Here is a 25,578-nt window from a genome sequence, read left to right as displayed (position 1 = left end):
TGGGAAATCACACATTGTGTAGAGGCAAATCATAAGTCCTGTGAAAGAAGTGCATGTTCATGGCAAAAGGAGTGAAGTCATTTTATTTGTTTTTAATATGTATCTACAACAAGGGGGACACAGGCAAAAACGACTGACAACTTGATGAAAATAAAACAAAACCAAAAGAAATTACATTTATTATCAATGCATTTTTCCCACCTTTTTTCCAATAAGCAACATTTTTTGTCTAAAGAAACTTTACAATATAAAGAAACGTACGAAGAAGGAACCTCTCATTTTACTACACGAGACATTTAGGATCTGAAACTACCCTAACATGAGATACAAAGCAACTCCCCAAGGAGAGACTGCCTCATATTCAATACTGCTTTGTCATCAAGAGGGGGAAAAAAAATGAGGAACTGAACAGAAAAATCTTTACTCCCCTCAAAAATTCCTCTCTTAACCCTCCCTACCCCTGAATGTTACAGTATTATACATCAGCACAATAGAAATACAGAAATGATCAACGTTGTGACAGCTTTACTTACAGGACAGAAAGCTAGAGAGAAGTTTCACTGCATTTTATACAACAGTTTTTCAAAGTACAGGGGAGGAAACGCCTGTTCCCGCACTCTCTCTACCTCTTCATAGCAATAGGAACAAATCTGTCCGTTATTTTTTTTTCTCGTTACTTTCCCAAAACATTTCTCCTCACCCCATTTTAAATAGATACAATAAAAAAAAAAAATCCTTCATAGTAAAGTCTGTACTCTGGTCCCTGGTGTGTCAGATTGAGACCCAGTGTCCGTGTGGCCTTCTTTGGGCTTCGGTTGTGTCAAGAGGGTAGTTTAATGCAAGGTATCCGGGGCAGACACAGAAGGGACGACTTTTATTATGAAAAACTGGCCTCTTTTGCTCTGTTCTTGCAACTTCCTTGTGAAACACAGTGAAAAATATGCCCGTTTTGTGGCTTTTTCGCCACCTCGCTTCAAATTTTCCAAGAACATAGGAGGCTTCTGGACAAGAATCATGTTAATTTAAGGATTTGTTAAGGAAATGCGTGTGACAGTGAGTTAGCTAAAAGGCGTTCAAACACACTCACTACAAAATTGTCCTCCCTTGTCCTCTTAGACCACTTGACGCTATGGCTCTGATGCACAGTGAAGCGCCACAGCGTCTGTCTGTGATGAGGTGAAATAGCATAATAGTCTATAGCAGCTCCAGTTTCTGTTCCTCGTCATCAAAGAAACACCATCTCTGAACGAACACACACAGTTGCCCCGAATCAGCACGTTTCTGATCAACTGTTGTTGTGATTTGAAAATATCAAAACATGTCAATGATATCAAAATGCATTTTACAGTATTTACAAAAAACTTGAAATCAAAAGATGGAGAGTTGTACAAAAAAAAAAGAAGAGAGAGGGGTGGTGTGTGTGGCCGTGTGGCGATGCTGGCCCGCTGAAAAGGTGAGAGAAAGGAAAAGGACGGAGGTCTTTTTTTTTCAAGATGAGCAAAGGGAGGGAGGCCACCAGTTACAGTCAAACTGAGCAACACCTTTCCTCTTTCTGCTTTGCTCAGACATAAAAAAAAAACGCCATTGATCCGATGAGCAGAGAGCCAGAAGTCCTTTCAGAGGGAGTGCTGCATGTGTGACAACATGTCTGCAAGCTGAACTGACTGGTGTGGGAAAGCAGAAATTCCATAAAGCACAGACATACATCAGTGTGTTGAGGACTCCTCAGCAAACAAAAAACAAGCCAAGTGTTCACCACAGTTTAGCAGAGACGATACCGTAGCCTACGCACATGTTGGAGTGAACAGTAACCTAAGAGGGCAGCGGTAGTGGAAGCAGCCTGAGTGTGTGTGGGGGTGGGGGGGGGGGGCGTCGGCCCCTTCAGGGCTCAGAAAAAGGAGGGGTCTAAGGATGTAACACGGAGATGAGGAGACGCTGTTGACTGGATCTGCATATTTACACAGTTGCTACTAGTTCTGCAATTAAGAAAAAAACAGGGATAACACTTTAAAAAAAAAAGTAACAATGACTCATAAGACAAATTTAAAGTACATAAATAAATAGAGCTGTGCATTTCACTGCATGGAAGCTACTAAAACAGGAGCTGCTTCTTCTTCTGGTTTGGATTACTGAACAAGCAGTTAAAAATTTAGATGGCTGCTGACACAAAACAAAACAAAAAATGAAAAGAGGGCCAATCAGTACCGTGATGGATAACATCTTACCTGCAGGGGCAGTGTGCTCACATTTAGCCACATGCTACACAGCACATAATGTCTGATTTGCGTGTACATGTGCTGTCTTCATCATAATAATGTGCCCTTAGAAACAACAGAAATTAAAACCTAATCTTAAAATGATCAATATCATTAATAACAATATTACAATAATAAAAATAGCAATGATACAATACATACACAAAGAAATAGGGGATGGGGGGAGAGTTTACTGATCATCACACAACCTCTGTAAAAAATGTACACACAGAAAGTCACAATGTGGGGGGAAAAGGGGGTGGTTTCATCTGACCCTCAACTGAATTGGGGAGGAAAGGCAACTAAACAAAATGTCCAAAGTTGCGGTTGAGAAGCTTCCAGGCAGCGGCTTAAAAACCTGTCCTCATGGGAGGGAGTGTTCTCCAGTCTCCTCTCTTCCACTTTCTCTCCGTTTGTCCTCCTTCCCTCGCTCATTGTCTAGAACCTGACAGAAAGCCAGGGAGGCGGGGGCCGGAGTCAGAGAGGAGGCTCTTCCTGTTGCTCTGTGACTGCTTCCTATTCAGACCGGCGGCCATCTTGCATGCTCCAGGAGGGCCCGTCTTAATTAGAGTTCCAGCATGCTCAAGGGCTGTCCCAGAAGGCTGCGTGGCCATAGAGTTCCCAAGTGAGAAGGTAAATTGCAGGGGGAGGGGAGAGCGGATCCAATGTGGGCGGGGGGGGGGGGGCAAAGGATGTGTGTGAGGAGGAGATGTGTCCAATCCGAGGTGAAGGATTGAATTGAAAAAAAGAAGAAAAAAAAAACAGGTGTAGGGGTACAAAAAAGGAGGGGAAATTAAGAAAAATACAAAAACAGGGAGAAAAAAATAAAATCACACACTCATCGTCATGTTGGGTGAATACTGAAAAGAGAGAGAGGGAAGGGGGAGGAGGGCACAGATGAGTGGATATGTCACTGACAACATGTAAACACCAGAGGGCGCTCAGACCCAGCCCTGCCAAGCTGGAGGAAGCACAGACTAAGGATCCAGCTGGGCTCCGAGACTGCTTAGATTAGAGCTGGATATTGTAAATAAAACAGAGCATCGGAAACCAATAGCCTTGTTTACCTATTATTCATCCCAAGATTTACTTTTAAATACTAATTTTGCCAATTTTAGTTTTAAATACATGAAGATTGTTGACAGCGGTTTAACCTTAAAGCCCCTGACACACCGACCTGACGGCTGACCGTCGGCTGAAAAGGCAGATGGACTGATCAGTCTCCCCGAGTTGGTCGAAAAAGTTCCTCGGAACACACCAACGCGACGAGACGTAATACAGCTCTATAACAGCAGTCTGCGCTAATCTGTATTGTTGCCATAAATAAAAAGGGGCAGCTGATTGGACGAACGAGTCACCTGGGTCTGGTTTCTCAAAAAATTCGAAGCCAGACTGTCATGGCGGCTTGTTCAGAGTCAATCTCATATTTTACTCAACGACACGTGTGTCGGCCGTGCAACTGCTGAATATTCATTTCAGATCGACAAAGGTCAGTTTAAAAGATTTTCGTCAGATTTTGAGAGGGTTTCCACTCAACCAATCAGATTGGTCATTTGAGTCAGACTGCAGGCAGTGCCCGCCCCCCGACTGAGCGTGTCGGGTCGGTCAAAATGAAGGCCGATGGCCCCTCCGGACCACTCCGGACGGACAATGGCACGGAACACGCCAGACAGACTCGAGTCACTGACGGACGGTTATCAGGTTGGTGAATCACAGCTCTCAGTGTGAACTGAGTTAAATTCCAAACATACAGAATGTTCCTCACAGAAAGATTTAGAAAACGTGTCATCCTGCACTAATGATAGCTCTAAACAGCTCTTATTTTTAAATATTTCTAAGGATTCCCAGTCCTACTGCTGATTGGTTGAATCCGGGTATTAAAGCGCAACTATAATTCCAGCCTGTGCACCCCGGGGCTCTCCAGGCTGAGGCTAAGAGACCGTCACAATCTTACACAGTGCAAGGGACACAGTCTGCCCCTCCAAAACTTTAGCAACTACTTTGGTCTTAAAGCTGAAATAAACGTGATTGACAAATAAATGAAAAAGACTACTGAGGTTTGTCACCATCAACTGATCACTGATACAGAGGGTGTACAATGAATTTCTAAGTGATAAGTATGCGGCTACAATGCAAGCAGAACATCGGCTATTCTTCATAGCCCTATTTTATTATTATTTTCTATAATGAACATGCAGTTGGGAGCTTCAGAATCAGCTTAGCATGTTTTGCCTTTAAAATCTATAGTGCTGTGTCCCAAGTAATGGAGTGAAAAGACTTTACGCATGAGTGCAGCACTCAAAAGTAGAGGTCTTTACAGGTCTGCTTGGTTTCTTTTAACAGACGTGACCCAGATATCGAGTTGAATCTGATCAAAATGATCCGTGTGTCTGGTATATCAATGAAACTTGTTGCTGCAGGAAAAAATTTCCCGACTGTGGGTGTTCAGTAATTGCTGATCTCTCTCTATTTGGGCCTGTTCAAACCGCATTCTGGATCAGGCCTTCTAATTGGATGGGTTCTGATTGTTTCTCTCGTTCTTTCACCTTTTTTATTTTTACTGTCTTGGGTTTGGGTAGGTTGTCCCCATGTTGGTGACAAATTGTGTACAACATTTTGGACCAGTGAAGATGTCTACTTCAACACACTTCCTTTTATCTACTGCGCTTATTATAAGCATGCCTTTACCTACCGACAAACAAAGCAGGGCCTCTAAGAGGAGGTGTCAGTTAAAAAGAAACTATGTTAGCTCTCCGCTCAGATAACATGAGTGTTAGACTAATCAATATAGCTAAAAAAGAAAAATAATGAAAAAATAGGGACAAGACACAAACTTTCCCAGAACATTATCAATAGTCTGAGATCAAAATTTTAAAAAGAAAATCAGGCAAACCCTCTGCTTGCATTCTTGCACTGGTTTGTCATGAAGTCAAGGATAACTGTTAAGGGTCGTGAGATGCCAGTCACTCGCTCTACTCACACTTTCGCTTTGGAATGGGTTCAAGAAGTTCCCGCCCATTTCGCCGTCATCTCTCGGCGTTCCAGGAGGGTTGTTCATGCCCCCCATGTTATTAGGGGAGCTCTGGAGGAAGAGAGGTCGAAAAAAGGAAAAAAACTGCATTGAGACTGCTTCTTATAAATAGTACTAAGTAGTAGTAAGTATAGAAAGTAAAGATTAGAAAGAAACAGGAGAAGGTTATTGAAAATCTGAATTTCACTCACCTTTGGCAACCCGTCCATATCCCCAGACCCTGAAGGAGTGAAACAAATAATTTGATTATTTTTCGAGGTAAACTTGTCCCAAACTAAAGCACTATTTTAGTTGTACACATATCAGCTGTCAGGGATTTGTAAAGCAGCTCTGTGTTTAAGCCCACCTAGTGATCCGTTCATGTGGTGTGGCTCCATGGCTCCCATAGGTCCCATTGGCCCGTCAGGCCCAGGTCCCATAGGGAACTGGTGAAAAGATGTAGAGCAAGCCTCATAAATTACTGCAAGCTATATTTTTCATGTTTGACCTATGTGGTCTTTTCAGCTCAGGGTGAAGTAGAGATGATTAAATGTATTCTTCCTGGTTCACTTCCAGTCGATTCTTACTGAGCTCAGTGTGGCTGCGTTATGTTTCTCTAATGTGGAATTGTACTGGTGCCCCGTAATGTGGTTGTAAACCCCATTTGAGCTGAATTAAGTTTTGTCGGCATGGTTGTGTAATTTTAATTATTGCAACATCCACAATTCTTACCAGCCTGGAAAGTTAAACCTTTAAAACAACATTACAGAGCGTTTTTTTAACTTAAATCTTGTGTGAGACTCACATTGGGTCTGTTGCCTCCCGGTCCGATAGGATTCATCATTGTATAGATGTTTTCACTGGAGTTAGTCGAATCTGAGGGGAAAAAACAAACTTCAGTTAGGTGACAGGGGGATGATGTTAATCATCATTAAATAAATGTGTTATCTAACAAATGAACACTGAAAAGTAAAAAAGAAACATTGATGGTGCTTGGTTGGCAAGGGGACATATTCATGCTTGTTCTGTGAGGAAAAAATGCGAGGGACATCTATTTCTGACAAAAGTGTTAGTGCTGGGGATGTAGTTAGGTGACGCACCACCTGGGCTGGGCATGATGGGAGTTCCAGGTGGACCTCCTCCTCCTGGAGGACCCTGGGGAACAATCGGTGATGGAGGTTAAAATTACACTCATAAGAACATGAAGTATCAGTACAATTCAATTTAAACTGTATCTAGGAGCTCACTATGTGGAACTCACCACGTAGTTTCCTGGAGATGAGGAGGAGTAGGCTATCTGCATGGGGAGAGAGCAAACAGATAATCAGATCTAAGGGTCAGACACTAAATGTGAATCTATACAGGTTGGACGAAAAAGGACGATCACTTTACAATCCATTACAACAGACCTGCAATACACATTATTTTTATAAACCTTATAAATGTTCATACTGCAGCAAGGACATGTTTCAACTCTTTTGAAGGTTTTTGAGACCACAGTTTGTACTGTTGTCACTTAACTATCCCTTCAAATGTCCTCCAGGGATCTGCTTGTGTGTGCGTTTGTGTACGTCTGTGTCTGTGTGTTGTTCGTGAGCTGCAGATGTCGCTTTTGCTGCAGTGTTGTTGTTTTCCTCCGTGTTTTTATTTTTATTTATTTTTTGGTCCTGAAACACGTTGTCATGTCTCAGCATATCGTTTACGTACGTACGTGGCCTGAAGTTTATACCGCGTTGGTGTGTACGTCGATCTCTTAGCAGGGCCGGCGTGTGTTTGTACGTGGGGAGTGTGTGTGTTAGAGCAAGGGATAAGAGTGATGGCGATTAGCTTAAGAGTGAGTACAAACTCTAGAGTCAGGGGAGTGAAACAAAGTGTCCCCCCTTTGCTTTATGACAAAGGTGGGAAATCTGTAGCAGGAAAAGCAAACCGTCTCCTTGATTTCATGTCGTCCATGGAGAAGGAGAACTAAGAAATGAGTAGGGGAATGCAACGCAACCGGGCCACAGCCTAGTGACATGAGTCGCCGCGACGTGTAGTTACATTGAGAGGTGCACGTCAGGAGTCCGGCATTGGGTCCATGTCTCCAGGTACCTACGTAAGTAGCCACAGTGTGGCTTTAATGCAGAAGCATAAATCACACTTTACAGAGCAAAATCAACACGCTGCTGAACCATAGGGGAAAGTCTTAAGGGGAACGTTTGTATTTTGCTGGGCTGTTGTACAGGATTGTAGGGCACTGCAAGTTATTTCCTCTTTCTCTGCCCAACACCTTTATGTGGCATGGTTGAAAGGTCAAGGCTTTCTGACTCACAGAGTTGGCATTAGGTCCTGGCCAAGGCCCTCTTCCTCCGGGACCCCTGAGACAAAACAATGAAAGAAGGAAGAGAAGAATAAAGGGAAGAGAGACAATGAAAGACAGGAAAAGATGAAAAATAGTGTGAAGAAAAAATGTCCATAACTTGTAGAGGACCTTTTATAACCTGCATAGAGACAAAGAGTCATCATTTTACTAGCTAAATGAGATGTTTTAACTTACATGTTCATTCCTGGCATGGGACCGCCCATAGAGTTGGGAGGAGGCCTCATACCTCCATAATTCTGTAAGACAAATCATTAATAAACACTGTAAGAACATTCAACAATAAGTCATTATTGATTCTCAATAATATTTCTATTTTTGTTGGTCATTCTAATTCTTAAAGGGTGTTGGATTTGGCCTTTTGTGCTACAGTTTCTAGTATCACACGTACATTAATGGACTGAGAGCAGCTGTGAGAGATAAGTATATGGAAGACAATACTATCTAAGAAAAGATACAATTTCAGCTTGTAGCTACCACACCTATATAGACAGTAATATAAATTTGATAAGAATGAGGGTGTGTGTGTGTTGCTCATCATACCTGTGGGCCCATGGCCATTCCTCGAGGAGGGTTCATCCTCATAGGTCCACCCATGTTAGGATGTCCTGCAAGAACACACCCACAGAGTCACACATGGACTGTGGCGCACATAATCACATAAAACACTAGTGCTGGTGTGAATCCACATAAGGCTTGTCTCTTAAAAACAGGAATGAAGACGTGCCACAGACAATGCCTTTATCCTAATCCCATTAGTTGTAACCCGCTGGCCGCTGAAGCTGTAATCTGCAGCTAAAATCACCACTGAGCCAGACACACCCACAAGAACTCAATCCACACAGAACAAGGGGGGGAGCACTGAATTTCTCAACAAAAAAAAAAATCGGAATAGATAACAAAAATGTGTATGCTGCAATGACTTAAGAAAACATTTTAATCATTTGATTATACAATGTGTCAAACAAAAATGACAAATATTTGTACAATATTTACAGGGGATTTGCAGCTTTTTTTCAACTTTTTTTATTACAAACTAAATCCTTGGGTTTAAAAAAACTAATTTACTTCTATTTAGAGTTTCTGCAGGGCTGACCAAGTTAAATCTAAGACTTTTAGACATTTTTTATATTGCAGAGAATGCTGATTAATTACAAATCACCTAAAGTATGACATTTATTATTAAGCATTTATATTTATAACCAAATTATTGTCAGTACTGTGTTTTGAAGGAACAAGACCTGCTGTTACCCGTTATTTTCTGACATCTTATGGAATAAAAGAGTAATTGTATAGTTGAAGAATTGCTCAGAATGAATCAATAATAATAAATGATAATCATAAGTTACAGCCATAGTAGAGTCACAATTTATCATAGACCACATCTACTATGCCAAATGATCAAATTTCATTATATGGAACCCCTTCTCAGAATTTTGACTATGAGAACATCGTTACCTTGCGGTCTTGTCGGGTCCAAACTGTTTGGCAGGAGAGGCTGAGATCCAGGGATTCCCCCCGGAGGCTGAGGAAGGACCAGGCATGGAAAATAAGGACTTGCATTCACGTTGGCAACAGTGAAATTCTGACTTGTCAAAAAAAGAAAAAGGCGACCAAAAAATGATAAATAAAACTGCTACCTGATTTGGCATTCGGAGTGGGGGACGCGGTCCACCTGGATACCGTGGTGACATGAAAGGCTGCGGTGAGAAATGGAGGAAAGAGGGGAAAAAAAAGGGGTTGAGGGTGGGAAAAGAGGGACACAGAGAAAACATTTACATTATTGATACATCCAACAGCACTCAAACAGGCATTGCACTGAGGACACACAGATGCACAGTGTGGTTGGAGAATGGAGGATGACACTGAACGATCAACAACACATCCGTCTAAAAACATAAAAAATAAACACAGGCGAGTCAGTATTTTAGTATTTTTAACAATGCCTGTTTATACACACGTTCAAAGCAAAGGTTTGTGTGTGTGCAGGTCAATATGTGTGTGTGTGTGTGTGTGTGTGTATGTGCGTGTGCATTTGTTTATGCGTGTGTCTGTGTGTGTGTGTGTGTGTGTGTATGCGTGTGTGTGCAAAGACAGCGCTCACACAGCTCCCTGCCAAGCCTGCCTGCTCTCCCTGTGGTGTAAGATGATTAGGCCTGTGGTCTGCCGGTATAGTTAAAGACACCTCAGGCCAACAACACCGTCCAAAAGCCTTAGAGGAAGCATGTCCACACTCTCGCACACAAGAAAGAAACCAGAAACCACAAGAATGAAGAGCCGGGCTACCGCGGTTAATGGCCAAAGGCTAGATTTATCTTCACAGTGGCATCAGTAGCTACTGTTCTGGACATGTGTTGAAACCCACGCTGACTGAGAATAAAAGTTTATTATGACTCAATATTTTGCATACACTTTTATCTAGTTGGAAGACTGAGTAAAACTTTGTTTTATATGTCTGGAAAGTGGGGGTACCAATGTGTACCCATGTGTTTATGTGACGTTTCCATAGTGCCTGTCCCCTGTTTTATTCATGTGCAAGAACAAGTAAGCAGACCGGAGGGGAGTATGCTGTGTGCGTTTGTGCATGAGTGTTAAGAGTGGAAGAGCAGATAAGTGTGCAACCCCCCACAAGCTGCTCCGGGGGTGGGGCAAGGAGTGAATTATTCATCCCACACAGGGACAGCCGGTTCGGGGCATTGGAGAGGAGCGGGCCCTGGTGCCTTTGGATGCTTGGCTTTCATTAAAAAAGGAGCCAAGGGGGACCAGAGGGGCCGATATCTACGAGGAGTTAGCCAGAACAAAACTAAAACCAACGGGGCTCAAGGTTAGGAGAGGAAGAACAAATTGTGTGAATATTGAATGGAAAGAAAAAGAACTTGTGTGCGGGCGAGGAGGGGGGGATTTAGAGGGAATGAAAGAGAGAGAGGGGTGTTTGAGAGAAAGAGTTTGCATCTTACCTGGCCATGGGGTCCCATCATGGGGTTGCTGGGGTTGTGTGGGGGGGGCTGTGCGTGGGGGGACTGCTGAGAGCCGGGTGGTCCCTTTAAGAAAGAAGAGCGATATCAGATAGGGGAGGGCCCAAAAGTGGGCTTTACACCTGGAGGAATTACCCAAAAATCATGAGAAAGAAGAAGACGAGGGGGGGGATTCAGCGAGGAGTCTTCAGGTTGAGGAGAAAGAAGAGGAGCAACAAGATGGATAAAGCTTAGATAATGTAGTCCTTAACAAAAAAACAACAACACAGAATTACAAGTCAAAGCCCAACAAGACAACAGTTTTAATTTGCCATAGAGTCCAAAAAAGAAACAAGTCCAACAGAAAAAGAAAAGAAAAAAATCGGTATCAAGCATAACTGTTTCACTGGATTGCTTCAACATGTTGGGCTACGATGAAAGAGAGGAGGGGGACCTGAGGGGCCCTCAGGTCAGAGGACAACATGCAGTTGTCCTCTCAACCACATGGGGACAGTGTTGCCAAAGGCTCGCTGCAACAGGACAGGAAGCAGCAAAACAGGCACTAGTGGCAACTTCAAACCACAAAGATGATACTGACAGAAACAAGTTAAAGTTGTTTTTGCTAGTTATGGAGCTACTTCAGTATGACAATGTATCAACAAGAGAAACCCCCGAGCTCCTTCGACACACTGCTGTGATATTGCTGACTTTTCACCCAAAGACAAGGGGTTAACGACCCCTAATAAATAACTCATTATGCAACAGTCTTATTTACGCTTTTCATTGCTTTTCATTATTTATTTGGTTTATTATCTGGTAAGTGGTCATGGGGACATTAACTGATCATGCAAATAGACATTGCAGCAAAGATCTTTTTCTCTCTCAGTTTGAGCGGACCAGTTTTAATTTAAACTGTTGTTTTAGCCACTTTTAGACTTTCTTTTTGTTGATTTAATTCAGACCAACTTCCTGTACAGCTGCTTGTGTTACAACACCATTACACATTTGAGCATGCAGCCTCTTTGTTAAATGAAAAGCACAACGTGTTCATATTTCTCAAGAGTATCGAAAAGACTTTAAATGATACCCTGCCCCAACAATGTGCATGAACCATATTTGCCAGCAAACAAAATAAGCTTTCAGTTACAATAAGTACACACACACACACACACACACGTTATAAATAGCACTTACATGCGTCTCTCCTCACCCTCTTTCCCCCTCCCTTCACTTCACACTTATTCACAGTCGTACTCTCACTAATCCCCCCCTCACCACCACCAACACCATCCTCTCAGCACATTGCCTCGCTCTCAGCAAGCAAACAATGGAGTGGTAGGTAGCCACAGAAACAACACTGGGCTACGATCCTGGTGGCACTGATCTTTCACATTTCCCTGTCTTCTTATTCTTCTTCTCACCCCTCTTCATCTCCCTCTATCCTTCCCTCTCTCCATCGCGACACTCGCCTTTTCTCTCCGACTCTTCTCCACCACCTTATCGTGCCTCCTGCCAAATGCCAGTGCTGTCCATCACACCGCTACCTCACGGAGGACGTGTGTGTTTGTTTGTAAATGTGTGCACGTAGACCTGTATGCATTAGTATATATGTATAAGTGTGTGTCTCATGCTGTTCAGACAGCCATCTCCCACACTAAAACCTTTCCCTTCACAGAGCTGAGACAGGTCACAGACAAGAGACGGAGATGGAAGGAGTGGAGAGTGGATGAATACGAGATGACTGAATCACGAGTCGGTCAAACGTCAGCTCAGCGAGAGCGAGCCACAGGCGAATGAACGGTGTGAGCATCAGAGACTCAGGTGGGTGTAAATATTGAGAGTGGAATAAACAATGTTTCAAAAAATGTGGGAATCTGAGTTGGAATTGTGGTGTCATCTGATCAAACTCGAATATTGATTTTAGTGTTGAGAATTTAATTACTAGACCCGGCCTGATACTGGATTTTTGAGGCTGATATTGATTGTTAAAACACTTTGTGATAAAGAAGTCTGACTAAATGTAAAAAAAAAAAAAAAAAAAAAAAAAAAACTTTTTACAGGTGAACAATAAACTTGTAGACTATGTATCAAATTAGCTGATTTTGATGTTTCTAGCCACACTGTAGGTTTTGAAATGTCAGGCTATTTTTAAAAAAGGTAAATATATAATTTAATAGGTCTGAAATGCCCTGCATTTTTAATTTAAACAGGACTGAGTTAAAGAAATATACTGTTCTTTGATATTAAATATTACAACTCATAGTAATGGATGGAATTCAAAGAATATTGCCTTAACTTTACACAATTTGTTTTGGGAGAGTCAGGTGGATAAATGGTTGAGCGACAGAGATGTGTGTTAGTGGAGGTGATTGAGGAGTTAACAGGACAGTGACAGAGAGGGTAAGTCATACCTGGAAGAAGCCTGGGGGCATGGGACCACCTGGCATGGAGTCGTTCGGGGGCATGTTGCCCATCACGGGGCTGGGCGCTGCCGCTGCGCTCTGAAACACACAAACTTGTTGATTAAATGTGGTGTTTTGTGTTATGTGTTAAGTGAGAGTGTGTGAGTGAGTGAGAGAGTGAGTCATTGTGTCTAACTGCTGTACAGTAATATTTATGTACACAATGCATTGGCCACAAAATTACTATAGGAGGCAGTCAGAACAAGTCAGGCAATCAGAACAACCCCCCCTTTTCTTATCTAAAGTTTAATGGTTAATTCAGAAAAGTGTCTATTGAAACTTTCAAATCGTTCCCTCATCTCTGCAGTAGAGACGAGAAGAGAAGCTCATCTTTTTCTGTGATCTAGGGTAGAAGTGAAGACAAACATTCAAGGGAAAATCTCACCAACATTCATAAAGTTTCAGTGGCACAAAGATGTAAGGAGATCCGTGTCATCATCCACACTACTTAGTATTGAGGGGTATTGCATTACTGACCAACTTAAGCTGTTGCTTGAAGTCAAAACCTATTCATCTACAAGGTATGCAATGATTCGTATGATTATATGTAGTATTTTATATGGTCTTTCTGATATAAAAACGACGAAGTTCTACGATCGGTTTGATTATTTAACAAACAGCAGAAGTAGAACCTCTCAGATGTCACGTTTCCATACGACTTGTAGAACGTTTTGTTGTATGCAAATGAATGTAACAGTGACACCTCAGCATGGACTGTGGAAACATTAACTGGTTTTGCTAGTTTATTAAAAAAAAAAGAAGAAAAAAAAAGAAAGAAAAAAAAGGTACAGCCAAGTGCATCCATTGCAAACAAAACAGACAAATGTTTTAAATAAATAAAATAAAAATGCTAACTACAGTGTTATTTTTAGCTCTGATTTCACACACATAATTTCCATATCTTATCAAACATATGTTTACTAATGGTCCATATTTTGACTGTCAGGGTATTATGGTTAATTTTATTAAGGTTATTTTCACTTTGGATTACAAATTTATCTGAGCTTAGTTTCCACATACAAAGATTATTTTCTACTGCTTTTATGAGCTTGTAATTTATATTTTTATAGTATGTTGTCAAGGTATTCTGTATATCATTATCATCAACAAAAAATGCAACATTGAATGCATATGATCAAAAGATTTACACTAAAAAATATAGTAACAAGTCATCAGCAAATAAGTTGAGTTTGTAGTGTTTCTCAGATATATAGGGGTAATATAGGGGGTCCTGTTGGAAGCTCATGTTGTTTTTCTTCACTATAACAGAAAACATTTTCTAAGTAAAAAAATGAAAATGACTATATTATGACCGGTCCGGTCTTGGACTCGAGTCCGGACTCAAGACCGTTTTTCTATGGCCTCAGACTTGTCTCGGACTTGGTAGTATTTGGAATCGGACTTGTCTCGGACTCGGCCACTGGTCTTGCCCAATATGACTTTTGGTCTCGACCAAGTCTAGCTGTCTTTATTATGTTGATGATATTATTGGAGGGAAAGTGAAACACAGTTCAGGGGGGGATTTTGTTCTGTGTTTTACAAGTTTAGACAGCTAACGTTAGCTAACGCTACGCCGATGTTTGCTAACGTTAGCGCACCAGCTTTAGCCTAGCTTACTAACGCTAGGTAAATATTACAGCTGCCTTAGGAGTTTCCTATATCTGCATCCACGTTGTCAACGTAAGACCTGTGGCGTTAGTTTGAGCATTATTGAGCATATTATAATTAAGCTTTACAAATACGAGATGGGTGGGTTTTTATTACGTTATAAAAAAGTTAACTGGCCATAGTTAGCCCGTTTGTATGCTAGCGGACATTAGCTAACGTTGCCGAGCCGTGTGTGTGTGTGTGTGTGTGTGTGTGTGTGTGTTAACGAACATATGTTACATTACACGCTTTTCATTGTTGTTTAACCAAACTTAGTTTTTTCCGAAAAGACATGTATTTCCTATTAGCCCATGTCCAAATAACAACAGAACACAATATTTTTTAGGGAAGCCATAAACCAACCATAGGGCCACAGTCTGTAATACTGGCAAATGCTCAGTACTAGTACTACTGTAGTAGTATCAGTTCTAATGCTCAGTACTAGTACTACTGTAGCAGTACTCTCTATGTAGCTTTTTTTCCTGTCCTGGACTCGGTCTTGACTCGGACTCGAAACTCTCTGGACTCGCTCTTGACTCGGACTCTAACCTCTTTGGACTCGGTCTTGACTCGGACTCGAAACTCTCTGGACTCGGTCTTGACTCGGACTCTAACCTCTTTGGACTCCGTCTTGACTTGAACTTGACTAGTCCTGGTCTTGGACTCGACAAAGGTAGTCTTGACTACAGCCCTATGTTCAGCCAAACAATATGGAAAACTAAAATCTAGGATAGAGGAAAAGGGGTGACTGGTTTAGCCTGAGAGTTAAATATGATATAACTTTATTGTTGTCAACACACATAGATAGAGATGCGTGTTCAAAGTGCTTACATAAGTACGCCAGAACAAACAAATGCACGCAAGCACATGAACGCGCACACACACACACTCGGGGACACACAAAGAGTTGCATTACAGGCTCATAAAGTGCAAAGCTTCAGTACAGAGTGGCAGACAGGGGAGAACCACAGGCTACAGGACCAGAACAGGGAGGGGGTTTAAGACCCAGGGGAGGGAGTTGCTTTCACACACACACAGACGCACGCACGCACGCACGCACACAAGTGCTCACACCTAACGAACACACTACATTTATGTGGTATACACTGTATGCTTGACAAAAACGCATATTACCAATTACACGCATGTACACAAATACACTCACTGCCCTTCTTCTCCTGACTATCTGAAACCAACACACATAACAAATGAACACACACACACCTCCCCCCATCTTTATGCTAATTCTGCTAGTGAACATGAGCAGGCCACTGAGTCCCTGGGGAAGAAGCCGGGTCGGCTGCCTCTCTCTCTCCTCCTCCACCCTCTCTCTCATCTCTTCTTCTGCACACTTTTCTCTCCATCTTTTCTCCTCTCTCTGACCCCCCTTACTTATTTTCCCAGCACTGGTGCACAACAAGACACACACCTTTCCTGTGCCTCAACCATTGTACCATTCCTCCCCATCACAACCTCTCCTCCTCTCAGCCCCCCTAGTAGGGTGTCAGCAGCTTGCAGAAGCTGTTGCTATGGAGACAGGTCCTATCTGCACTCTGTCCCCCTGGCATCCCCCGCTTGAGGAGTGCACAGAGAGAGAGAGAGAGAGAGAGAGAGAGAGAGAGAGAGAGAGAGAGAGAGAGAATAAGAAGATCTAGGAGAGAGGGAGGGATTAAGAAGATGCAGTAGAGAGAGAGGGAATAAGAAGATGCAGGGGGAGAGATTGGGGGAGAGAGAAAGAGAGAAAGCACAAGAGTGAGATAGAGGAGATGGTGAGTTAAAAAAAAAGATAGATGAAGAGAAAAACAATAAATAAGTAGAGTTCTGTTCACAATCAATCACTTGGTCACATTATTGTTGTAGACTATTAATGAACGACTATCTGCTCGTGCATTCGCCAATTTGCAGATGGAAAGCAAACTGAAAGCCCTCAGAAAGCGCAGTTGCCACCAGCAGAGGTAGACTTGGTATGCAGCCGGTCTTTATTAAAACCAACTGGCCTGAGGAAGTACAAAAAAAGATCCAACAGTGGTTTTTTAGTTGGCAGTGGCACCCACAGCACTGTCTATATCTACCTGTCTATTTCAACTCAACGATCCGAAGTGGCAGACAGCCAGAAAACCATGTGACAAGACTGCCTCCTTGAATCAGAATAACTTGATTCACAGAAAATAGAAATCAACTGGAATTTGTCTTATTCACATCGGTGCAGGTAAACAATGACTTCTAATGCAGGCATAGCATACAGGTAGAGCATCCCTTCATGCAAGGAATCAAGTTCAAGAAGGCAATCCACAGCCGACATCAGTGATGCACTAATTAGTTGATATAAAACATAGATTTTTGTAGTTGGTGTATTATTCATTTTCAGGGGGAATGTGTAGAGGAGTCTGTAAATGTTAAGGACTGTGCAGAGGAAGCGCAGGGTGGCAGCGCACCTTGAAAGGGCTTTAATGCCTGACATGCAGCAGGAAGGAGACGAATTTGTTTCTTTCAGTGAAGCTGGAGAAAAGTTCAACAAAACCCATGGGACAAATTCTCAAATGTCTAGGAATATTTACACTGTTAAAACTGTAAACTATGTTTTAATGGCCTCCGCTGCAGCTGTCAAAGCATGCCGGGGCCACGGCTGCACAAAAATATTAGGTAAGTTTTTCTGTTACCTGGCTATCAATAATACAATATCTGGACTACAGACCAGAACTAAAGCTCATCCCTGGATAGAAAATTGCTAACTGCAGCACTTTTCTATTAATATTTGTTTTTGTACACCGTTATATAACATTTTAAGTCTATTTAAATATCTTTAAGGATCTACAGACTTGCTCATTAAATTAAGAAAAATTACACCAGCAAAGTGCTAGTAAATGGAATATCTTTGGGTTTGAGACTGCTGGTAAACTGATGATGTCACCTTGGACTAGAATCTTATGTCATTTTATAGCCCAAACAAGTAATTGAGAAACAAATACTGTAAAAATTCACTCAGCTTCAATTGGGACAACCCAAAGTGCCATGTAATGAACTTTATCCACCTCCCTGTGGCGGCACATTGGTGTGTTTATGGAAAAAATATTTTTAACTGACGTGTTATTCCACAGTTGTGGCTCCCTGCGAGGACGCCATGTTGTGTTTGCTTTTCCTCCTTGGTACAAACCCACAGTGTTGATTAACAATCTATCAGAGAACAGAAGACTAATGATCTGATTGGCTGGTACAGTATGTAGATGGCTGTACAGAATAGCATTGATCCCTCCCTCTCCATTTCCCTTTCCCTCTCTTTCCCCCATAGGACCTACCGGACAGATCAATAGTGCTCAACACATTATTGACCTCCGCCAGATACCTTTCACAGGGATAAAGACAGAGACATAAACACTAGATGGAAAGGGGGTAGAGGAAGAAAGAGACAGTGAATGTATCTGTGTGTGTGTGTGTGTGTATATATATATTTATATTTGTGTCCCGGCCTGGAGAGGGTACTAATCTACATTCTGGTTCACACTGATATGTACCTCATCACTGTCTCCTTGACCTGCTGTCCTTAGCGCACAGAGAGAGTGAAAGATAGAGGGAAGAGGGGGAGTTAAAGAAGTGAGAGTGTGGAGACTGATGGAAAAATAGCTGACTGTGGTGATCTAGCTTATTTATCAGCCCAGTCAAAACAGTGTGTTTTGCTCTGGCCCGCGCGCACACGCACATAGTCCTCAAAACTGGTGCAACATGAACACCAAGCACACACATGTGCTTCCCTAAAAGCTGCTGCCAAAGCATCCGTACTGAACCAGACAGAGTGACTCGTGCACAAACACACATGCACACACACCAGATGACAGCACTAATACATGCTGTAGACCCAACATCCTCTTAGCCAACACTCCAGGGAGAAGGCAGAGAGGGCGAAAGACAAGAGTATGCAGAATGAGAGCTGTGAAACCAGAATATAGCTTCAACTAAACTTAAAATAAAGGATTTTAAACACTACGCCAATATGCTGATAAAACATTTCTTCTAATAAACACATTATTAAAACCAAATGGTAGTCCATTTGTATACATATGAAACTTTCACTTCAAAGCCAGTTGCCTGGACAGCTTAGTCAGGTGATGTGGAGACAATCGCTATTAATCCCATCAGGACCCTAAACCATCGCCCTTTCCACTCCACCTCCGTTTCTGTGTTCATGTTGGGGGTTTGTCATGTTAAAAGCTATCCAAATCACCTAGCGTGGAGGTGAAGTGGGCACAAGATATCTGCACTGGTGCTCCACTACCCCCAATTGGAAGTTTGAGTGCCAAAGAGAGTATACTTTAAACTACCACTGCAGTTTCTCAGTGAAATTATAGAACCATGTACACAATTGCCAGTGTCCACTTAACGTTGGCCCCGATAGTCACACATTGAGTCAATTGCATTGAACTTCTCAGCCATCATTCTGTAGCAACAGCAATTGTTCAATAACAATTCAAGTGCTTTTAAATTACAATGTTTTGTCAAGTAAAAACAAAACCACAAAAAAAAATATATATATATATATATATATATATATATATATAGATATATAGATATAAAGATTTACAAAAATAGATCTGTAAGTAACATCCAATGTGTTGTATCAGTGATGGGTTTTAAAGAGTAGTGTTGTCTTTTTGCTGCAGTTTCACATTACCTCCCAGACTTACACTGTTCCCCCCAAAAATGTCAAATTTTAAAAAACACAAAAGATACAAACAACTTCCTTCACACACATCAAGCTGTGCAGCAAGTGGAATGCAGTGTTTCCATACTTGATCACACAGTTAATTATTAAGTCTAATGGAGCTCTTTTCACTTTTTCCATTACAGATTCTGCTGGTGGCAGAGAAGAGGCGAAACAGAGGTTAAGGTAGAAGCGACTATCTTTAGGGAAACAATCTTTTTTTATTTTATTATTCAACGGCAACGAATATCATTTTGGCCCTACAGTAATGTTAAGGAAAACACATCACAGCTTGTTTCAAATGCTGGATAATGTGGGCTGGTTTGAATGGATTTTTGAGGATACATTTTAAAAAGGCGGAGTGGTGGGTAAAGCAAATCTGCAGCATAACAGACAGCTAATGATGTTTCCATTGCGTTGTACTACTGTTTGTACTTGGAAAGATTAAGAAAAGCACATAAGATCTTAAATAAACAATTAACATATTGCACTCATTAAGCATTGTCATGTTAAAGAAATGTGTAGTTTAAATCTCTCTCTCTCTCCTTAAATGTCTCTTGTCTTCATGTTGTCTACACTGCCCTCTCCTCCTAGGCAAAACTAGGCATTGTGGGTAAACAGCTAGATTAGCCAATCAATCTTCTCTCGGGAACAGAGGTAGTAGTGGTGGTGAAGGAGGGAGGAAGGGAGGAGGGGGTCAGCGAAGAGATAGGAAAAAAGGAGAGAGGGAGTGAGCGATAAGGCGAGTGAGACGAGAGGGGGGCGGACTGGTGTGTGGAGCAAAAGAGAGAGTAAGAGATATAGTAAAGAGGGTGGGAGGAAAAAGGTGGGGAAGGAGGGGGAGGGAGGAAAGATGCAGATTTGTGTGTATGTGTGTGTGTGTGTGGGGGGGGGGCGTCCACAAGGAGCGAGGAAACATGATGTGAACAGGCTGGAGTTGCATAAATGCAAATGAGAGAAAGAAGAGTTAGAAGAAGAGTGGCAATAGCAGTTTTTACAGGCAAAACTGCCTGAAAAACCCGGCGTTAAACTGTATGAATTAGAGCTGGGCAATATCTCAATATTATATCAATATTTAGAAAGGAGACTAGGTACTGTCTTAGATTTTGGATATTGTAATATTGTCACATGACATAAGTGGTGTATTTTCCTGGTTTTAAAGGCTGCATTTCAGTAAAGTTATGTCATTTTCTAAAATTGCCAGACTATTATTTGGCTTTACCCGCTTAGTCACTATATCCGCATTACTGATGATTATTTATCAAAAATCTCATTGTGTCAATTTGTGAAAGCACCATTAGTCAATACTACAATCTTGTTGCGGCTTGACGGTAGGGGGAATCTCTTTTTTCCTCGGTCTTTTAAAAAAATAAGCCGTGAAGCCAACAGCAAAGCCCAACTTTACTTATGAAATTAAACAAAGAGAAATGTTTTCCCCTCATCTTAAAAAGTCATAAATCAATACTAAAGTAGCCTATTTCCTTGTCCAGCTGCTGCAGTAAATATGCAGAGGAGAAATCGTCTGCACAAAATCACCTGTTAAGTGTTATGATGATGGTTATTTATTTGGGCTTTAGATGTAAAAACTGTAAAACAAACAAAAAAAGCTTTATTTCTCTCTCTGTACAATGACAGATTCAAGTAGCTACAAAACTTTAGTTCTGCTGGTATACAGAGGGACAGGAGTATGAGACGTTAGCTGTTCACTGCAAAGCCCCGCCCATTTCTAGCACTTAAGGTAATTGTTCTGCATTGCTCCCTGGTTGTGACCCAGGAGATCTCTGCATTGTCATGTCAAGGGACATACCCATGTTGACTGGAGGGTCGAACCCTGATCAGATGACCGGGGCTCTACCCTGGCCATTGATGGGAAAGAGGTATGAGAAAGGAGTGTGAGAGAAGTGACAAATGAGGGCAGATGTGTGAATATAAAGAAGAAAAGCAACAGTGCAAAACTGTGATGAATCAAGTAATAAGTATCAACGTAACTGTACTGATTTAACACTGCATACACACTTCCATCTTTACGATGTATCTTGTGACTATAGCAAAGCGACGCACATTCATGACCCCTGATCACAGTCAAAAGTCAAAATATAGCCCAAAAAAAAAAGGATTTTGCACTTGGCCGAGATGGAAAGGCTGGTTTATCGATAGAAACAAAATCAACAGTGTGCAATGGAAACAGACATAGCATATAAATCATGACATACATGAAGGATACATAAATACAGTTTTTAATTAGTTTGAGTTTTGACTGTTACTCTTTTAGTTAGAGCTATCGGCTGTTTATCTGGACGGTTAACACTGCTAATTAATCCAGCCATCTCATCGATGTACGACATGTTGGAATGATGAAACACATGTTGCATTATTGTCCGTTAATGCATCAGAAAACATGCATGACAGTTACAAATAATGTAGCTAACTAGAAGACATGCAAGCTTTGTAACACAACAGAACAAATGACCTCTTTGTCTAAATTATAGCGGTTGGTGAAAGCGTGTAATTCATAAAATATTAATAATTTCAATTCATAAATGTAAAATATCAATAAAACTTCTAGATTCTGTATTAAGGACTTTGAGTGACTGAGTCACATTAGATAACAGTCCAACAGGCCCTCCATTACTTTTATAACCAGTGGCAGGACTTGTAGCAAAAGTAGCCCCATCTGTAACCCATCACAGTGAACTGCGATAACACCTCTTAAATGCTGGCTTGCAATCTAGAAATTCTCAAAAAGCCTAGGAAACTCTTTCAAGGTAAGGCGAAATATATAGTTTTTCTTGCGATTGCTCAAACTGGCTCATTCTTTTGAAACCAGTAGAAAGGACCTGTGCTCAGAGACTAGCCTCAGGGGGCTGGAGCCAAAATTAAACCGGTCCCGTCTCCTTCGCTCTATCACTGTTAGGAGCAGACAGTGAGCAACCATGTAACCAACACACACACACACACACACACGGCGTGTGAGACCCTCCACCCTCCCATCTATGGGCTGGTTGCCAAAGATGCCGCCGCCACCGAGCCCCCCCCATCCAAAAATACACACCCACCCAAACGCACACACACACATAAATCCCTGGCTTAGCCTCAGCACAGTACTGGGATTACCGGATTAGAACTCTATTCCATTATCTACACACACACACACACACACACACACACACACAAGTGGATACAGTTACAGTCCACGTGAGTCGAGTCAGACCAGCTCTGGTCGAGTGCAGATGTGAGTCGCGCATGCTCAGATTTAAACGGTTTACGGCATAACGTGTCATATTGAAATTTGTGAAATCCATAAAATTATAAACTTTTCTCATTAGAAACAACAATTGAAGATGGAAAGAATTTCAAAAACATTTTAGCTATCTATGGCTGTTTGATTGCTAACGTTAACTCAAAACGCCATTCAACTGACAACCTTTGTTGTGTTTGATTGCTAACCTGTAGCCAGTAGTGAACAAACTTCGTTAAGCAGGTCCATTTTTACTGTATTGACATTACAGAAGTCTCTTATTACCATCTTGTATGCTACTTGTTGCAAAGTGACGCATGCCCAACTCAAATCTGCACTCGACCTACATCGGGTAGTGACAGTAGTAGTGTGTGCCCTTCTTCTTTAACTTCCTTGACAACAAAAAATGTTCACGGTATTTTTGAGCAAATACCTCAATATAGATACCTCAACGATATTGTAGTGTTGACTAATGCTCTGTTCACAAAATGTTTACACATAGAGAGTTTTGTTAAATAATCCTCAGCATTGTGGACATAGTGACTAAGTGGGTAAAGGCAAATGATACACTGTAATGCAGCCTTTAACCACGGAAAGGCACCTCTTACGTATATTACGATTTCCAAAATCTAAGACGATATATCTAGTCATCTAGTCACGATATCGTTATGTTGCCCAGCTCTAGTACAGAATGTGATTTGATAGCACAACACTTTGCCGATCCCTCCAATGTTTTTACTTTCACTTTCCTTCCATCTCGCTTACCGTTTGATTTGTAACTCTGTCTTGTCATTTATTAACGCAACTTCTGAAACAAGGAGCGCCAGGTTTTAGGCATCAGATCTCCCTGCTATAACTGAAACTATTTGTCGATTATTCGGAAAATGTTTTCTTTTTTTCTTCTTTTTTATAAAGCTGGAGTGCGAACTTTTGTCTCTCCCCTCAAGAAGGGAGAGTAATTACACAAACACTGTCGCCGTGTGCTAACTATGCATGCCTGCAGGTGATTTCTCGGCAATAGCTTTCCCTTTTTTGTTTTTTTATCGAGAGCATCCACTGCTTTAGCTTTTCTAGGACTCTTCTTAGGATTTTCCACCATAGCTTACACCATACTCCTAGCTGGTTCTCCGCTCTAGGGTCTCTCAGATCTTTCCTTATTTTCTTTCGCCAACTTCATTTAGACAGTTACACTAGTTTACAACACCTTACAACTTGCAAATAAAACATCTCCAGGACAGTGAATGATTATATCGCCTGTCCAAATTTCCTAAGGTGCACACTATTCTCTACCTGCTGTCCCCCTCACACACTTGATATTGCTATAGAAACATTTACAGTGTTTGCATGTGGGTCTCAAGCAGTCATAGAAAGACACAAATTCCACAGTGAGGGAGTGTTTTTCTGTGAGAAGGAAAAATAAGTGTCTGCAGAGCCGTTTTTTACTTACATAGTCATGGAAGGCCTTTGCCTCACTGGAGTGCTCGCAGGTCTCCCTCCGGTCTGGAGCCGCACAATACAAGTCCCAGAATACACTGAAATGGGAAGGGGGGGGTCATAAGGTTACCATACAGAGCAATACAAGCAAATGTGTAACGGCTATTCATAACCCATTCACACACTCTCACTATCTCCCTAGCGCTCTTAAACTGCCTCTTAAACACTTGAGCATAAGAGGGACATGATGCCAGTGTTGCCCTCTCAATCAACCTCTCACTCACTCAAAAACACACACACACACACACACACACACACACACACACACACACACACACACACACACACACACACACACACACACACACACACACACACACACACACACACACACACACACACACACACACACACACACACACACACACACACACACACACACACACACACACACACACACACACACACACACACACAGCATCCCTGTATTTACCCTAAACCTCAAGACTCAATCCCTATAATGCCCCCTTTTACCAGCAGCGACTGGGATATGGCCTCAATGTGAGCTGACACATACACTGTATTCATAACAGCCTTTGTTTCAGTTTATTTGTACACCGTTAGTTGGAAAATAACAAATGTGGACGCCTAACAACGCTAACTGCTTGTGTGCTACCTGTCTAAGAGGCCTTAATTGAATCAGTCTTTGCGCATTGATTTAGTAGAAGTGCTATAAACAGAGTGAAACAGCCACATGGCTAATGAAAGGACTAATCAGGCAGCCACTTCACATGTCCTGACAATCTGCGATGCACGCAGACATGTTGAATCCCACACCCTGGATTTTTTCATACACCTTTGCACTTCATATTTTATATTTGGGAGGCTTAATACAGTGCTCGACTTGAGCTCCAGGGAGAGTTGTTTAAGCATATAAAAAGTTGAATCCTGGAACTTCCTGCTTCCACAAGAAGGACAGAGTGCATGGTTGAGCTACAGATGATAAGGATGTTAGTGTGTTGCTCAAGGACACAACAGGGAGAAATGCTTAGAGGTTACTGGACTTAATCCTTCAAAACCAGTCGGAAAAAAACATTACCTCCATTTTCACTATGAGCTAAACAAGGAGAGAGGAAGAAGTGGAGGAGAATGGTTTTCCCACAGATAAAAGACATCATTTTATGATTTATACTTATTTTCTTATAATTTGTCTGTAAAGAAATAACCTACACCTAGATTGAAGTCCTTTAATAAAAAAGAAAACAAACCTATTCTTTGGATTTATCCAGACTTGTGTGCTTTCAAAATTATTATTCTGTTCCTTCGTTTTCTTTTTATTAAAACATGTCCTTGGTCTCATATTGCTGATGGTGCTCTATAAGCTTGCTGTTCATTCTTCTGACTCAGCAGAGCCACCCCCTGAGGTGAAAAGTTACATTAGATACTGAACTTTTTAAAAGACCATTTAAGAATATGTTTATTTAAGTCTGTATTTCTAAATCCATAGGTTCTTAAATATTTGT

At 41.6% G+C, this 25,578-nt stretch overlaps 1 protein-coding gene across 3 annotated transcripts in view; it reads right to left on the bottom strand.

The window, feature by feature from the left end:
* Window positions 1-56: 56 nt before the first annotated feature.
* Window positions 57-25,578, bottom strand: part of zgc:110158 (uncharacterized protein LOC553590 homolog) — a 38,335-nt gene continuing 12,813 nt past the window's right edge. The window contains exons 4-18 of one of the 3 annotated variants that reach the window (XM_034858455.1): window positions 24,069-24,153; window positions 12,990-13,079; window positions 10,582-10,665; window positions 9,265-9,324; window positions 9,083-9,149; window positions 8,168-8,232; window positions 7,802-7,863; window positions 7,577-7,622; window positions 6,527-6,562; window positions 6,366-6,420; window positions 6,071-6,141; window positions 5,633-5,711; window positions 5,478-5,506; window positions 5,236-5,337; window positions 57-3,115 (exon numbers count right to left, since the gene is read on the bottom strand). In XM_034858455.1, coding sequence (XP_034714346.1) covers window positions 3,086-3,115; window positions 5,236-5,337; window positions 5,478-5,506; window positions 5,633-5,711; window positions 6,071-6,141; window positions 6,366-6,420; window positions 6,527-6,562; window positions 7,577-7,622; window positions 7,802-7,863; window positions 8,168-8,232; window positions 9,083-9,149; window positions 9,265-9,324; window positions 10,582-10,665; window positions 12,990-13,079; window positions 24,069-24,153 — 961 coding nt within the window. In that variant the 3' untranslated portion in view covers window positions 57-3,085. The remainder of the gene's footprint in view (window positions 3,116-5,235; window positions 5,338-5,477; window positions 5,507-5,632; window positions 5,712-6,070; window positions 6,142-6,365; window positions 6,421-6,526; window positions 6,563-7,576; window positions 7,623-7,801; window positions 7,864-8,167; window positions 8,233-9,082; window positions 9,150-9,264; window positions 9,325-10,581; window positions 10,666-12,989; window positions 13,080-24,068; window positions 24,154-25,578) is intronic. The other 2 variants (XM_034858453.1, XM_034858454.1) reach the window with 2 other exon arrangements.

This window comes from Etheostoma cragini, chromosome 20 (genome assembly GCF_013103735.1).
Source record: "Etheostoma cragini isolate CJK2018 chromosome 20, CSU_Ecrag_1.0, whole genome shotgun sequence".
NCBI lineage: Eukaryota > Metazoa > Chordata > Actinopteri > Perciformes > Percidae > Etheostoma > Etheostoma cragini.
Note: the sequence above shows the minus strand (reverse complement) of the source record. Positions and strands in the feature narration are given on the sequence as shown.